The following is a 15531-nucleotide window of genomic DNA, read 5'->3' as shown; positions in this document are numbered from 1 at the left end:
AATCTCACCTGGTCGTAGTGAATAAGCCTTTATACTTGTTGCTGGATTCAGTTTGCTACCATTTTGTTGAGGATTTTGTGTCTGTATTTATATGTGATATTGGTCTGTCATTTTGTTTCCTTTGATGTCTGTCTGATTTTGGTATCAAGGTAATATTAGCCCAATTGAACAAGATAGGAAATATTCCCTCCTCTTCAGTTTTTTAAGTGTTTGTAAAGGACTGGTTCTAATTCTTCATTAGACATTTGGTAGGATTCAGCAGTAAAGCTATCTCATAAAGGGATTTCCTTTGTGAGAAGATTTTGGTTACTACTTGAATTCCTTTACTTGTTTTAGGATTGTACATATTTCTTATTTCTTCTTCAGCCAGTTTTCTTAGTTGTGTCTTTCTAAGAATTTATCCATTTCATCTAGATTATTTAATTTGTTAGTATAAAATTGTTTATAGAAATCCCCTTTATCCTTTTTACTTCTATAACATCTGTACAAATGTGTCTTTCATTAAAGATTTAATACTGTTAGTCTTCTCTCTTTTTTTCTTGTTCAGCCTACCTGAAATCTTGTCAATTTGATGATCTTTTCAAAGAACCGACTTCTACTTTTGCTGATTTTCTCTATTATTTTCTTTCTCTTTATTTCATTTATTTCCACTCAAATATTTATTATTTCCTTCATTCTGCTTTCTTTGTGTTTAGCTCTTCCTTAGGTAGAACTTTAGGTTTTTGAATTGAGATTTTTCTTCTTTTTTAAATATGTGGTAATGTTTATAAATTTCCCTCAGAGCATATTTTTGGCATTCCATAGACTTTGGTATATTATGTTTTCCTTCTCATTAACCTCAAAATATTTTCTAAATTCCCTTGTGACTTTTTTTTTGACCCATTGGTTAGTTTTCAGTGTGTTGTTTAATTTCCACATATTCCTTCATTTCCAAATTTTCTTTCTGGTGGTGGTTTCTAATTTCATTACATTTTGGTCTGAGAATATATTTATTTTCTTTCAATCCTTGTAAATTTATTGAGTCTTCTTTTATGGCCTATAATATGGTCTGTCCTAGAAAATGTTCCAAGTGCACTTGAGAAGAATGTGTAATCTGCTGTAGTTGGATGGAATATTCTATAGTTATGTGCTAGCAGTATTTAGCTTGTAATGCTTTTTAAGGTTTCCATTTCCTTGATAATCTTCTGTCTAGTTTTACCAACTATTGAAATTGGGGTATTAAACTCTCCAACTATTATTGCTGAATTCTTTATTTTCCCCTTCAATTCTGATAGTGCTGCTTCATGTATTTTGGAGTTCTGCATATAACTGTATATATATAACTGCTATGCCTTCCTGATTGATTGGCCCTTTATCATTTATAAAGTTCCCTTCTTTTTATCTGGGGACAATTATTTTAAAATGTGTTTTGTCTGATATTACAACCATGTAGGCTACTCAGTCACAAAGACAATTGCCTCTGCAGTGAACAAAGATAAGATCTTATAGAAAAGAACATCTGATCTTTCCTTTAGACAGTTTCTATTGATAATCTTTTCTTTCCTGTTGAAATTCCTCCTCCTTTCTTTACATATCTTAAAATTTTTGTGGATTACTGGGCATTTCAAATAATATTATCTGGCAATTCTGAAAATCAGATTCTCTCCCCTCCCTAGGGTTTTTGGTTGTTGCTCTTTGTTGTTTGTTTGTTTGTTTGTTTAGAGGCTTTTCTGAACTAATTCTGTGAAGTCTATATCTTTATTGTGTTGACAAATGTGGTATCTGTTCAGTTACCTTTGTGGTCAGTTAATGATTGAATAGAGATTTCCTTAAATGCCTGGAACCAATAAGTCTCCCAGTCATTGCCTAGGGTCCTTGAGCACATGTGGGGATATATTTTCCACATTCAACTAGGCAGTTGACAACTCTACCTCAACCTTCTCTCCCAACTTTTGCAGAGCCTCATGGTCACCCAGAGGTGAGAGTTTATGCGTTCTCAGATCTTACCAAGCATGCGCGCAGCCGTGGATGTGCACACAGAATTCTGCATTTCCATGACATTCTATATTACCAAGACTATGTTGGAATTTTAAAACCTTAATGTATATCCTATTCTCCAGCTTTTCATGAGTTAGCCTGTATATTGCTTCAAAAGTTAACCACTGCCTTAGACAACCATAAAATTTACAAGTGCCTCCAGATATTTTTCATGACCCCCCTGGTAAAAGGCTTTTCCACACTGGATTTGCTCCAAGTCAGATCAAATAAACACACACACACACACACACACACACAAAACCAGCCTTTCAAGTTGCCAACCATAACTATTGATGGCAAATTGCTTCTATCCTTGGAAATTTTTGGAAAATTTTGGCTACATACTTTCATTTTGCAGGTTAAATTATGACCAGTACATGATATGTTTAAAAATATCTAAATTTAAATAGCTTGAGTAAAGTAAAAAAAAAATGCAGTAAATTACCTTTTGAAATCATTAAGCTAAAATTGTAACAACTAATGATAGAGTACATTTTTTAAAATATTTTTTATTTATTTTTAAAAGATACATAGATCACACAAAATGTTACATTAAAAAATATAGGAGGTTCCTCTATGTCCCACTCCCCACACCCCAAATTTTCCCACATCAACAACTTCTTTCATTAGTGTGGTACATTCACTGTGATTGATGAATACACTTTGGATCATTTCCACACAGCATAGATTATAGTTTACATTGTAGTTTACACTCTCTCCCAGTCCATTCAGTGGGTTATGACAGGATATATAATGTCCAGCATCTGCCCCTGCAATATCATTCAGGAAAACTCCAAGTCCTGAAAGTGCTACCATACTACACCTCCTTCTCCTCTCCCTGCCTTCAGCAACTCCCGTGGCCACTGTCTCTACATGAATGATATAATTTCTTCCATTGCTAGAGTCACAATAATTCTATAGTAGAAAACCAGTAAGTCCACTCTAATCCATATTTAGCCCTCCATCCTGAGAACCCTGGGGTGGTGATGCCCACTCCACCTCTCAATTGAGAGGGGGTTTCGATCCCACACAGCTGGTGAATGGAACTCTCATGCCCACAGCTATAGACTCTCTCAGTTCCTTGGTGTGGTGGTTGTCCATTCTCACTGCCCTGTCAGCCGACCTGGGTAAGTCCAACTAACTGGAGAGTAAGTACCCCAACACTGCTGAAGGCTCAGGGTCCAGCTGGCACATGGACAGCCCAGAGATTCAAGTCTCCTGAGTATACACCAACCCCAGTGCCAACCACAGGTTCAATAAAAGGGACAGAAGAGGAATTTGTAGAGAAGTCACATCTGAGTTTAACTCCATCACACTCAGGAGCAGAAATTCCAAAGTAAGGGAGCCTGGAAAGGCATTGAACTCTGGAGCCATCTCTCATGACCATAGGACCTGGGTGTCTCTGTGACCCTCAGGTGCACCACTACCTGGGGTTGTATCTACTTTGGCTGTCTCCAAGATCCTGCTAAGCCATTCAAAAGTGTGACCCCTCTGATGACCTCCCAACTCATTTTGAAATCTCTTAGCCATATAAACTCATTTGTTTTTTACCATTTCCCCCTTTTATTCAAGGTCTCTTTCTAGGTGCATCACAAGCCAGTGCTTGGTAGTAATCCCTTGACACCAGGGAGGCTTATACCTGGGAGTCATGTCCCACACTGGGGGGAAGTAATGCATTTATATGCTGAGTTTGACTTAGAGGTAGTCCACATTTCAGCAACATGGAGGCTTTCAGGAGGTAACTGTTAGGCACCTTGCAACACTAGACAAAGTTGAAGTTTCAAATGCAACAGGCTCATAAGCATAGTCATCAGTATCAAGCAAGGGCCCATCACTGGACCATTCTTCTTCACTGTTCATTGCCCTTGCACTTGGGGATTGTTGGTATTCCATTGGAGAATGCAGCAGAGCTCCCCAGGATGGAAACCCAGCACTCCCACAGTTGTCATGTGAATCGGTCATTGATGGAGAATGCCTGGGAGGAAGTTCACCTGGACATGCATATAGGGCATATAGATATGCTCTTATGTTTGTTAGGTATTGACAGAGTGGGAAAAGATTCACATGACAATTGATAAAGTATGTTTCTTAAACACTACATTTTAAATATCTATGATAATTGTGGATGAAATAAAAAGTCCGTTTAACAATATGAAAAGAGTATAAGATGGAAATAATCACCCTTGAGTCCTTACTTAATATACTCAGAACATGGCAAATATTAATAAATTTTGCTAAATTTTATAAAGTGTTTTATTAATTGACATTTATGCATGCAGACTACAATACAATCATTTTGGCTGAGAATATTTTGAAGTACCTTTCACTGCTGGAATTAATGAAACCAATGGAGTATTATGGAAGAGTGAATCTAAAGCATAATTCTAAGGGAATGGTGATAAATCATAGGTACATTTTTTCATGTGAATGAGATATTAGAATTGGATTTCATGAGAAACAGTATCATTGGAGATAATAAGATTTACCTAAGAAGACCAGAAATCAAGGGGGCATGATTATCCATGAAAGCCTTGGAAACAAACTTTTATACTATCAGACATAATTACTGAAGAGAAAATTACAAATCTAGAAGTATTGTGAATCTTAAAAAATAAGAGCTAATAGAAAAGGGACAAAGTGGACATTTTCACATTTATTATTTTTCTTAGATAAAATCCATCCTATACTATGATTGATTGATAGGAATATAATTCAATTCAAATAACACAAGTTAAAGCTTCCTCTAACCAGGAGGACACAGGAAAAAAAATGGAAAAGAATTACTTCTCCAGAAGCTCATGGTTTAAGAATAATTGCCATGATATTCTCTCATAATATATATGATAAAAGGTCCGGCTCTTATATCATTGTTTCTACTAAGTCTTTTTTGATCCTCTACATTGAAGTCCTCCTTCCCATTGAATATTACAAGCGCCTCTTTTTTCCTGGTACATAACATTACATTTGCTTGTGTTCTTCATCACAAGAAACTCTTCAGGGGCAAGAGCCTAGTCTTTCTCACCTTTGAATTCCTAATGCTGTCTCATGGCTCGATATCTCATTACCATGAAAAATTATTTTCTAATACATGAATGAATGCCTATAGTTTTCATTGAGCAAGTAATTTTTGAGTGAGCAAATTGTTAGTGGAATGAAAAAGCTTAAAACCAGAAAAATGATATGAACTCGTGTGAATTGTGATTTATTACTAATGGTCTTGAAGATTTGTATTCCTGTTATTATTTTTTGAAAAGTAAATGACTTATTTTATGTCAATGTGAATGACATCTTATAAAATGAGATAGAAGTGTTAATTTTTCAAGGTAAAAATGTATCTTATGTATTCTGGTACTTTGAACATTGGCATTCCTAGAATAACAAAATATATGCCATCATACTACCTCAACTTGATGAAAACCTTTCTCAATATAAAGTGACTATTTTTATCTATTTTTAAAGTCATCATTTAAAAACTCCATTCAATTTATTCTTTCATTCCTTTATTTTAAAACTATTTGTTGAGCCCCAGACCCTATTCTAGGCATGCAGAACTATCTGTGAACAAAGTTACCAATATTTTATGTTCACATGGAACACCTAAATCTAACAAAATAAAATAAAAAAGAAACAACATTCATGACAAGTAATTAAATTATTTTTATGTTAAATGATGATGAGTACTATGGAAAAAACATAGTCCATAGTAAGGGGAGTGGGAAGTGCAGGTGTTGGGAGTGTTTTGCAAAATAAATACCATAATCAGTTTTCGTCTCATTGAAAAATGGACTTTTGAACCAGAAATTTAAGGAGTTGAGGAATTAATCATATATATTATTTCAAATACAGGGAATAAGCAGAGCAAATCTGCCAACGGGGACTGTCTTCTTTGCAAGGCTGCTATGAAAAATATCACACAATTAGTTGGCTTAAACAATGGGAATTTATTGGATCATGGTTTTGAGTCTAGAAGCCCAAAATCAATATGTCTGCACACTTTGTTCTCTCACAGAGTGTTATATTCTCGTGCTGGCTGCTTACACTCTTTGGAGCTTCTTGACCTGTATCTCTGCCTCCACTGTTATGATGATGTCTTCTTTCCTTGGCTCTTCTGGTTCCTGCTGACTTCCAGCTGCTTCATATGTGACCTCTAACTTCTGGCTTCCAGTTTTTTCTCTTTATTATGCTTGTAATAATATGGATTAAGACCCAGCTTCATTCAGTTGGGCCAAAACATAAATAAAAATATTTCGAAAGGCCCTATCTAAAGTGGGTTCATGCCCACACAAATGCTGATTATGGTTAAAGACATGTCTAAATTGGGGTACATAAGTCAATCTACTGCAAGATGTATGGTTGACATGACTGATGAAATGCCAAGAGGACAGCATGGCTAGAATTAGTAAGTAGGAGCAGTAAAATTTAGATAATGATGGCCTACTATGGCTTCTATAGCTTTTTCTCTGAGTGAAATGAGGATCTACGGGAGGTTCTCGAATGTAGTATAGGATTGACTTTAAGAGGGAAATCACTGTGGAAGGGCAAGAGTGTTATCAGGGAGACCAGGGGAAGGCTATTACCTAAAACAGAGAAGAAGTCATAGAACTCAGACCAAAGCGAGAGCAGAAGTGATGAGAACAGGTCAAATTCTGAATATTTTCTGAAAGAAAAGCCAACAGGATTCTGCTAAATTAGTTGCCAGGGTGTGGAACTATGGGAAAAAATTGTGTTCTACTTTAGGTTGTTTATCTTATTAGACTAGAAACGTTAAAGCATTGAAAATTAGGACATGAATATTCTCATACAGAATAACAAATATATTTTATTGAATTATTGACTAGAGCCTGACCTTCCATGGATCAATAGTTACCTGCACAACTAAAGACTAGCCTCTAAATGACAATGACCCTAAACTACTAAGAAGCCCAGCCTAAAACAGTAGAATAATCTGAGCATTTTTCCTTTCCTTTAGTGTAATAAAAAAAGTGTCTCTACCCCACTTGGACAAGAGTAGTTAGAGGAAAGTGCAGAAAGCATTTATGTCTATTGACTATGACAGATACCTTTTATACAGTTGAAATCTTTGATGTTCAAATTATCATTTTTCTACTTTCATGTCATCATAATAAGAGATAAAATAGTTCCACTGATATTTGAAGAGTGTGAGTACATTAAAGGAGAAAAATGATTTCAGCTTGCCAACAGATTAAATAACCAAAGAAATAAGATAAAACTGACCAAAGTGAAACAGGTTGAATGTCAAGTGGAGGTTTTAAACAGTTTGGTCTGAAATGGGATCTCAAGAGAAAGCCATGTAGCAGGAGTTATTTAAAATTAGACAAGTCAGAGTAGTTCAGAGCCTACCAGAGGCAGCAGTGTAATGAGGACAGGTGATAGGGCTTAATAGGTCCTCACCAACTCTAATACCTGTGATATCATAATCTACCAGTCATTCCCCACCAAGGGGTATTTTTCTTCCAACCTGCTTTTTTATGTGTCAGAGCATCCTACCTCTGAAATGGAAGAGAATTTAATCTTTCCTGCTGTTCCTCTTATCCATGCAGGGTTTTTTTTCCTTTTCCTTCACTTTAAATGACAGGAAAGTCTAAATGAAACAGCACAAACTTTGAATTAACATTGCTTTAGGAAAGAATATCTAAGCCCCTTAACTTTTCAAGTCTCTCTGAAGAACTCGGTACCTCCATGAGCCTCAGTTCCTAATGCTCAAATACTTGGGGTGTTTCTGTATCTCTTAGAAGGAATTGGAGATGTCACTGATCCAGGGCAGCATCTCAGATTGCTCAGAAGTGGCCCATTTGTTCAGAAATTCAGGGAATATGAGGTTAGTAACATGTGAAAACTTCAGAAATGTAAGGGTCACAAAAGGGTAGACGGCACAATGGAAGCTTTGAATTTGACTTTCTCAACAAAATCATAATTGTTTCTTACACTTAAGGAGGCAGCATGGTGTAGTAGTGAACACTTTAATATATAGACTCCGGAGTCTGAGCTGGGTTTGAATAGTCTACACTGCTATTTGGACAAGTTATCTATCCTCTCTATGTGCCTCAGTTCCCTCGTCTGGAAGGTAGGGATGATGATAACATGATGTGACTTCAGAAGCATGTCATGAACATTAAATACATTACTATGTTAAAAAGTAATAAAACTTAGAACAGTGCCTGTTACATAGAAAAATGCTATATAAATGTTAGGTATTATAACTATTTTCTTTTCGTGCCACAAAATATTCAACTGATATAAATTGGTTGTAGTACTGTTCTAAATAGTATGCTAAGGAGGAAAATAGTTCTATTACTCAATTTTCAAAAACCTGTCAAGTCTTTCAGGCTGCAAATCTTTCCTCATATAAACTTTTTCTAAGACAACTGTAACTTTACTGTTTTCAAAGTAATAACATCTTTTAAAAATTTTGCTTCTAATATTTCATCTTAGAAGATAACATTGCTTGCTAATATTGATAGGATCTTACTCAATTTGGACCATTCTTCAATCTAAAACTTTCGATAACATTTATCTATTAGATTCGGTTAATTCTGTATATGCACTTACAACTCACAATTAATTTATATTAGCTTATTTTCTTCTTGAGGCGGATCTCAAAGTTTGCAGAAAGGCCCTAAAACTCTCCCTTCTCTGTTGTCTATACTTTAGCATTTAGAAAATGTCCAACACATTTTCTCTTAAACAGGACTGCATGGTGGGAGATTAGATTGGGTTCATTGGGGAAAAAATTTGAAAATGGGGATAGAAGGAAGTTGTAAGAAAAATCTAGTGATGCAAGAAAAAACTTTAATGTATACCTACATTTTAAAACTGCATGCAATTTCTGGGTTTTAAGCTGACTCCAAGGTCAATTCCTTGAGTTTTCAATGGTATTTCAAATTGACGAATTTAAAAAGAATTTATAATTTGACCACATAAATTTCCACATAGTTATGAAAACTATTTAATCATACCTATTGTGTAGTACTTTAATTTAAAAATGGAAAAGCATGTCAAATCAGTATAACAGGAATATATTAAACAATATTCAATTAATACATATAGATAGCTCAAAAATGAAAAAAATTATTTTTCCCAAAGTACTAGAAAATTATAAACCATATGTCAACATAAGTAAAATACAGAAGAGAATATACTATGTGACATAAGAGAAGTACACGGTACATCTGAGAATTCAAAAAAGTGGTAACTTCCAATCAGGAGGATCAAGAGAGTCTTCCTAAAGGAGATGGCAATTTGATTTAATTGGCCTCAAAAGTTCATACATTGTCAACAAGTACAAATGAACAGGGAAGTATAAGTATGGGAAAAAAAAAACAGGAAAAAAAAAGACTTAACAAGTTACAAAATGTCAGTTGTTTAATGAAATAAAAATAATATATTTTGTAGAACTGTTATGTGTAAAGACATGAACTCTAAGAATTACGACTGAAAAATGTTATTGAGGTCATACTGCAGAAGGTCTCATATCACCAGAGTGAATTTAAATTTGATTCATTAAGAAATAGAGTCAGTAAAAGCATTGCATAAGGGATGGATTAGATTGCACTAAGAAGTAGTATCAAGCAACTTTATATGTGATGAAGAATATCCAATGGAGTTAGGAAACTATGAAAGTGGCATACATGGAAATAGATCGTGACAATGATGGTCTGACTTAAGCCATAGTCCCAAGATTTGTTACACTCATACTTTTCCACCAAGTAAAATACTACAACAGAAATATTACCTGTGTTCCTATACTCTAAGTGTTAACAACTGGATGTACAACCAAATAAAGATTGCCAAATGAAGATGTCAACTGACACTAGGCCATATTAAAATCCTGAAGCAAAAAAAAAAAAAAGATGGTTAAAATGAAGAAAACTTAGGAGAGACATAATAGTTGCCTTTAAATATTTGCAAAGATGACATAAATTCTTATTGTCCCTCATGGGCCCAGGAGGCAAAATTAGAAACAGGAGGTGCTCAATAACTTTCAATAAATACATAGCAATTTGTAATCATGCCAAAATGGAATGTACTGCCTTAGAATACTATAATTAATGCAGCATCTGAGATACATTAAACAAAGGTCAAGAGTCCCCTAGGGTGGGAATTCTGTAGATGAAATTTAAGAACAATTAGTTGGTTGGAATAAGTACATTTTTAAGTTAACTACACTCCCATACTTTAATATTTCTTTCATCTTCTAATTTTCTACTTTAAGTGTTTGGCAGGAATCACAAAAAAAAAATAATTTCATAGAGTATATAACTTTGATATACACCACAATATGCAATTTTGTTTGATAATGTCTTAGTTTTCTAAGTTGCTGTGACAAATACCACACAATGTCGTGGCTGAACAATAGGAATTTATTCATTCAAGATTTCAGAGTTAGAAGGCTTGCTTAGCCAGCAGTTCTTGGTTTGCCAGACTTTCCTGTCACATGATCATAGCCTTTCCTTTCTCTTCTGGGTTCCAGTGACTTCCAGGTTCTACTTCTTCCCTGTGACTTTCTCTCACTGTGTCTGATTTTCTTCTGCTTATAAAGGACTCCTGTAAGCCAGAATAATGTCTTCCATCATTCCCTTGGGCCACACATTGACTAAAATAATGTCTTCAAGAGGTTCTATTTACAATGGGTGCTCACTAAGAACACAACACGTCTAAACTGGGGTATGTAATTCAATCTTCCACATTCACTACATTAGTTTTTAGATTTATTTATTTAAAATTTATAAGCTGTTATTGCCCACATCAATTATAATTAATTAAGTTTTATCTGGACACTGACACAGAGCTCATGGCATCATGGTATCCTCATCAGGACAGAATAGTCCATATATATTTCTGCATAATGAGTAAAAACTGAGATTCAAAATGAGATTCAAACTAATTGATTATAAACATAGCTAAATATAAATAGAATTACAACTTGCACTTATGTCATGTAATTGCAACTAACTAGAAATATTTCCAAATAGGTTAGCCATTTCTGTACTTACGTGTAGCTTCAGTAGCATTTCACTTATTTCTTTCCTATGTCCTAAGCAGCTGAAATAGGTCAACTTGAAAAGGATTTGGAAGTGGGCATTTAGATAGTAGAATCTGGAGCATCTCCTTTGCAACTGTATTACTATTTTCCATTTGGTTGGATAATTGAGCACTGACTGTAATGCTAAATTGGATAATCATGAACTATCGTAGTATTTATAAAATACAAATAATGTTTTAAAATACAAAATGTCAAGAACATATTATTTTTGTATTTTACAATGCAATCCAAATGAGTTGCATATGTTACACTTACTAAGATATTTGGCCATGATTCCTACCTTGATAAAATACTCGTTTATTCTGAATAATTTTTTATTTACTGGTCCAAGTATGCATTTGTATATTTATAGCCAGTTTGACTAGTATTTCTTTTCTCCAGGTTTTCTTTTAACTCAGTGTTTTATAAATGAATAAGTTTGAATTTTATATACACTATTGTCTATGAAAGTTGCTGTTGGAGAACACAAAAGATGCTTGACTTCAGATAAATACTAAATTGCAAAACATCATTAAAAATTGCATTTCAATCAAATTAGATTTATTCAATATTTCATCTACTTTGAATAATTTTTGTTGCATCATTCCTATTTTTTCCCTTAATGTATAAGCTGTAGGCTAAGAATAAAAAAAGCAATTTCCCTAAGAAAATATTCAAGTGGTTCTCACCACAAAGTTTCTTCCCCACACTTCAAATGACTCAAATCATTGGTTGGAATAATGAATTCCAAGCCAGAAAGCACTCTGTGCAGCTGTGTGAGCTATTTATAAAGCTTTTTTTTTTTTAAAGATTTATTTATTTATTTAATTTCCCCCCTCCCCCGGTTGTCTGTTCTCTGTGTCTCTTTGCTGCCTCTTGTTTCTTTTGTCCGCTTCTGTTGTCGTCAGCAGCACGGGAAATGTGGGTGGCGCCATTCCTGGGCAGGCTGCACTTTCTTTCGCGCTGGGCGGCTCTCCTTATGGGTGCACTCCTTGCGCGTGGGGCTCTCCTACGCAGGGGATACCCCTGCGTGGCACAGCACTCCTTGCGCGCGTCAGCACTGCGCATGGGCCAGCTCCACATGGGTCAAGGAGGCCCGGGGCTTGAACCGCAGACCTCCCATGTGGTAGACGGACGCCCTAACCACTGGGCCAAGTCCGTTTCCCTTATAAAGCTTTTATATGAATTAAAATGTTCAACAAAATATGGAAGATGAAACCACTATAAAATCAGGTAACTTCTAATCTAGAGAAATGCAGTATAGTCAATGGAATTTAAAACTGAAGACCTTTGGAACTCTTGACTTTGCCTTTAAATTTGTATTTAAATACTTGTATATATCATAATTTAATCCTCCAGTGTACCTAAATATCTTCATGCATTAATTGACACTAAAGAAGTGAATCATGGGAAGCAGATTTGGCTCAATGGATAGAGCGTCCATCTACCATACGGGAAGTCCAGGGTTCAAACCCAGGACCTCCTGACCCATGTGGTGAGCTGGCCCATGCACAGTGCTGATGCTTGCAAGGAGTGCCATGCTGTGCAGGAGTGTCCCCTGCATAGGAGAGCCCAAAGTGCAAGGAGAGGAGCCCCACATGAAAACAAAATAGCACAGCCTGCCCAGGAGCGGTGTTGCACACATGGAGAGCTGACGCGGCAAGATGATGCAACAAAAAGAAATACAGATTCCCGGTACCACTGACAAGAATACAAGTGGACACAGAAGAACACACAGCTAATGGACACAGAGAGCAGACAATGGGGGGAAAGGAAGAGAAATAAATAAAAATAAATAAATAAATCTTAAAAAAAAGAAGTGAATCAATCAAAATATCTAGTAAATTGAAATTAAAGTTGTATTTAGATATGATAACATATTGAAAGAATCATGCAGATGTATACAAAGAAAGAGTTGAATTTATCGATAGTGTTGCTTTAGTTCAAAGTTCTCATTTTATAAATTGGGAGGTCCAGACCTGGCAAATGATTTTCCTAAATAAGATGTTGTTATGGCGGAACTCCCATATTCTAGGGTTGAGCCTGGTATCATTTACATTATATCTAAACATGTTTCCTCATATTTTCACCTTGAAACCTTTCCTTTCCTACTTATGAGAAATACAGCTCACACAATGAAAGTGCTAATATTTAAACAAACTATATTTTGTTGTTACTTTACAGGATTTTACATTTCTACCCCAACTGGACCAGGAGGGAGAAGAGAACGGGTGGGCCTTTTAAGCCTCCCTTTAGACCCCACTTTGGAACCAATATGCCTTAGTTTCTGGTATGTTGCAGAAACATGCTAAACACTGTTTTATTCAATGATAACATTGTCCTTTTCAAATTGCAGGTTCAGATGTCCAAAATTTGAAGGTATTCATAATTTTTCCTGTTCATAAAGTACTTCATTCTCCTTCTCCAGCAATTCTCATTCCCATGAAAAAAGGGATATTTCAAAGTCAGTGAAAAAAATTATAAGGATCTCTAACTGTCCAAAATAAATTCAGGTTCATCTACAGCTCCTTTCTTGTGTAAGAGCAAGACAGCTTTGGTGTAAAGTGGGAGTGGGGGAGAACTGGCAGAATGTTTGTGTATCTGCTGTGGAACATGAGAATAAAACAGTTTAAAAACAACAATAAGTATACATAAGACACAAAAGGAAAAAGGTAATTCCAAGGCAAATATATTGACAAAGTTATTTAATATGTGTGGGTCCTAACTTTTGCCCTGTTTTGTTTTAGAATCTCGGAATCATTGATTACTAAGAAATAGTCGGACATGCAATTAAGCCTATTGCACAAACATTGACATATTTATTATGGATGAATATTTACTTTAGCCAAAAGATGGTCTTTTTATTATTTACTTGTTTTTCCAGTAGATTAACCAGGAATGGGTCATAGTAAGATTTACCTACAATTTATTTCCTAAAAGATATGAGCACTCTTCTGCAGCAGTGACTGTCTAGTGCTAAGATAATGAATTTTTACAAGCAATTCTATGATGATATAATTGAATGATAGAGTCTTTAACTTTTCTTGGATGACTTTTAGCCACCTAATTAAATTTGAACCAGAGAAATTCCAAAAGAATGCCTCTTACAACAAGTTTTTTTCCTGCATACTTGTGAATGCACACTCTTCAACTCTTTACTGTAAAAATTTAAGTGAAATAAAATTTTAAAAAGATGTAACATGTCCTGCCTTTGATTTAACATGTTAGAATGATATCTGAGGAGTACTAGAGAAAAATGAGAATTATTATGCACTTATTCACAGAAACTATCTCCTCTAACCCCTCATTTTATTTGTCTCTTGATCTTCTTACAGATATACTCTCCTATGACAAGTTTGGTGAGGTAATAGAAAATATAGTCATATCATAAGTTTAAACTAAAAAGTTAGGGGCTGATATTCATTGCTTCTTACACCATGCTGTAGTTGGGCATGTGCAGTTAAGTGAGAAATGGTATCCCAATGACCCCTCATTGGGGGTGTCCTCCAAGTGTTCATCATTTATGGGATTTTGCACATAAATTCCATGAAGTAACAAAACTGTCTTGCATTTGGCAAGCCACTTGCAAGCTTGCAGTAACTTCAACATGGTTGCCAAACATTTTCTGCATGTTGGGGTATATTCTTAGAAGTTCGTTTTTTTCTCTTCAAATTCTTAAAGCTTTTACTTTAACATATTTGATTTCATAAAGCAAATTAATACCATCCATCCTTCCCTACCAATTGGCATCTATACAAAAGGCAGGTTTTCATTATTGACATTTGATTTTATTTTGCTCAGTAAACTGCATTATTCTAATGTAGGAATCTAATAATTTTTTTATTTGCTTGCTTCTGAACTAGGTATTATATGTATGGTGAAAATGTCTATCAATTAAGCATTAATATCAGCACTGACCAAAACATGGAGAAGACAATTTTCAAAAAAGAAGGAAATTATGGAAAAAATTGGAATTATGGACAAGTGACACTAAATGAAACAGTGGAATTTAAGGTTTGACTGGACACTACTTGATTTATAGTCTCGTATTTGACTTATTTTTAGGGCAATATTGACTTGTTTTCTGCAGAAACTCGTCACTTTCTCTACTTTCCTAATCTACCTCTTTTTTTTTTTAGTAATTTCATTTATTCATTGACATTAAAAAACACTTATTGAGGAACAATATACTACATGCCATGTCTGCTTATACTAGGCCATATCAAAACGCATAGCTACTTTATCGAATAGTCCAGCTTTCTCCAGTTACTGTCTATTATAGACCACAGTGTTTTTCCATGTCCCCTGCATGCCTAGCACTTGCAGCATTTCACAATCATCAGCAAGATCTGCTCTGCAATTTTCTAAGGGATCATCATTTCCTATTAGCACCTCCAACCCATCACTATCCCCCAAACTGGCCCTTCTCTGATTTCACATCCACATATTTTCTGTAGAAACAAATTCTATGA

General features: G+C 35.1%; 1 protein-coding gene across 1 annotated transcript in view; it reads left to right on the top strand.

The window, feature by feature from the left end:
- The window catches only part of TMPRSS15 (transmembrane serine protease 15), a 159430-nt gene that overhangs the window by 56371 nt on the left and 87528 nt on the right, over positions 1-15531 (top strand). Inside the window, exons 12-13 of the mRNA XM_058296480.1 lie at positions 13244-13349; positions 14923-15073. Of these exons, the coding sequence (XP_058152463.1) occupies positions 13244-13349; positions 14923-15073 (257 nt within the window). The remainder of the gene's footprint in view (positions 1-13243; positions 13350-14922; positions 15074-15531) is intronic.

The sequence above is a fragment of the Dasypus novemcinctus genome, chromosome 4 (assembly GCF_030445035.2).
Source record: "Dasypus novemcinctus isolate mDasNov1 chromosome 4, mDasNov1.1.hap2, whole genome shotgun sequence".
In the NCBI taxonomy this organism is placed as follows: domain Eukaryota; kingdom Metazoa; phylum Chordata; class Mammalia; order Cingulata; family Dasypodidae; genus Dasypus; species Dasypus novemcinctus.
Note: the sequence above shows the minus strand (reverse complement) of the source record. Positions and strands in the feature narration are given on the sequence as shown.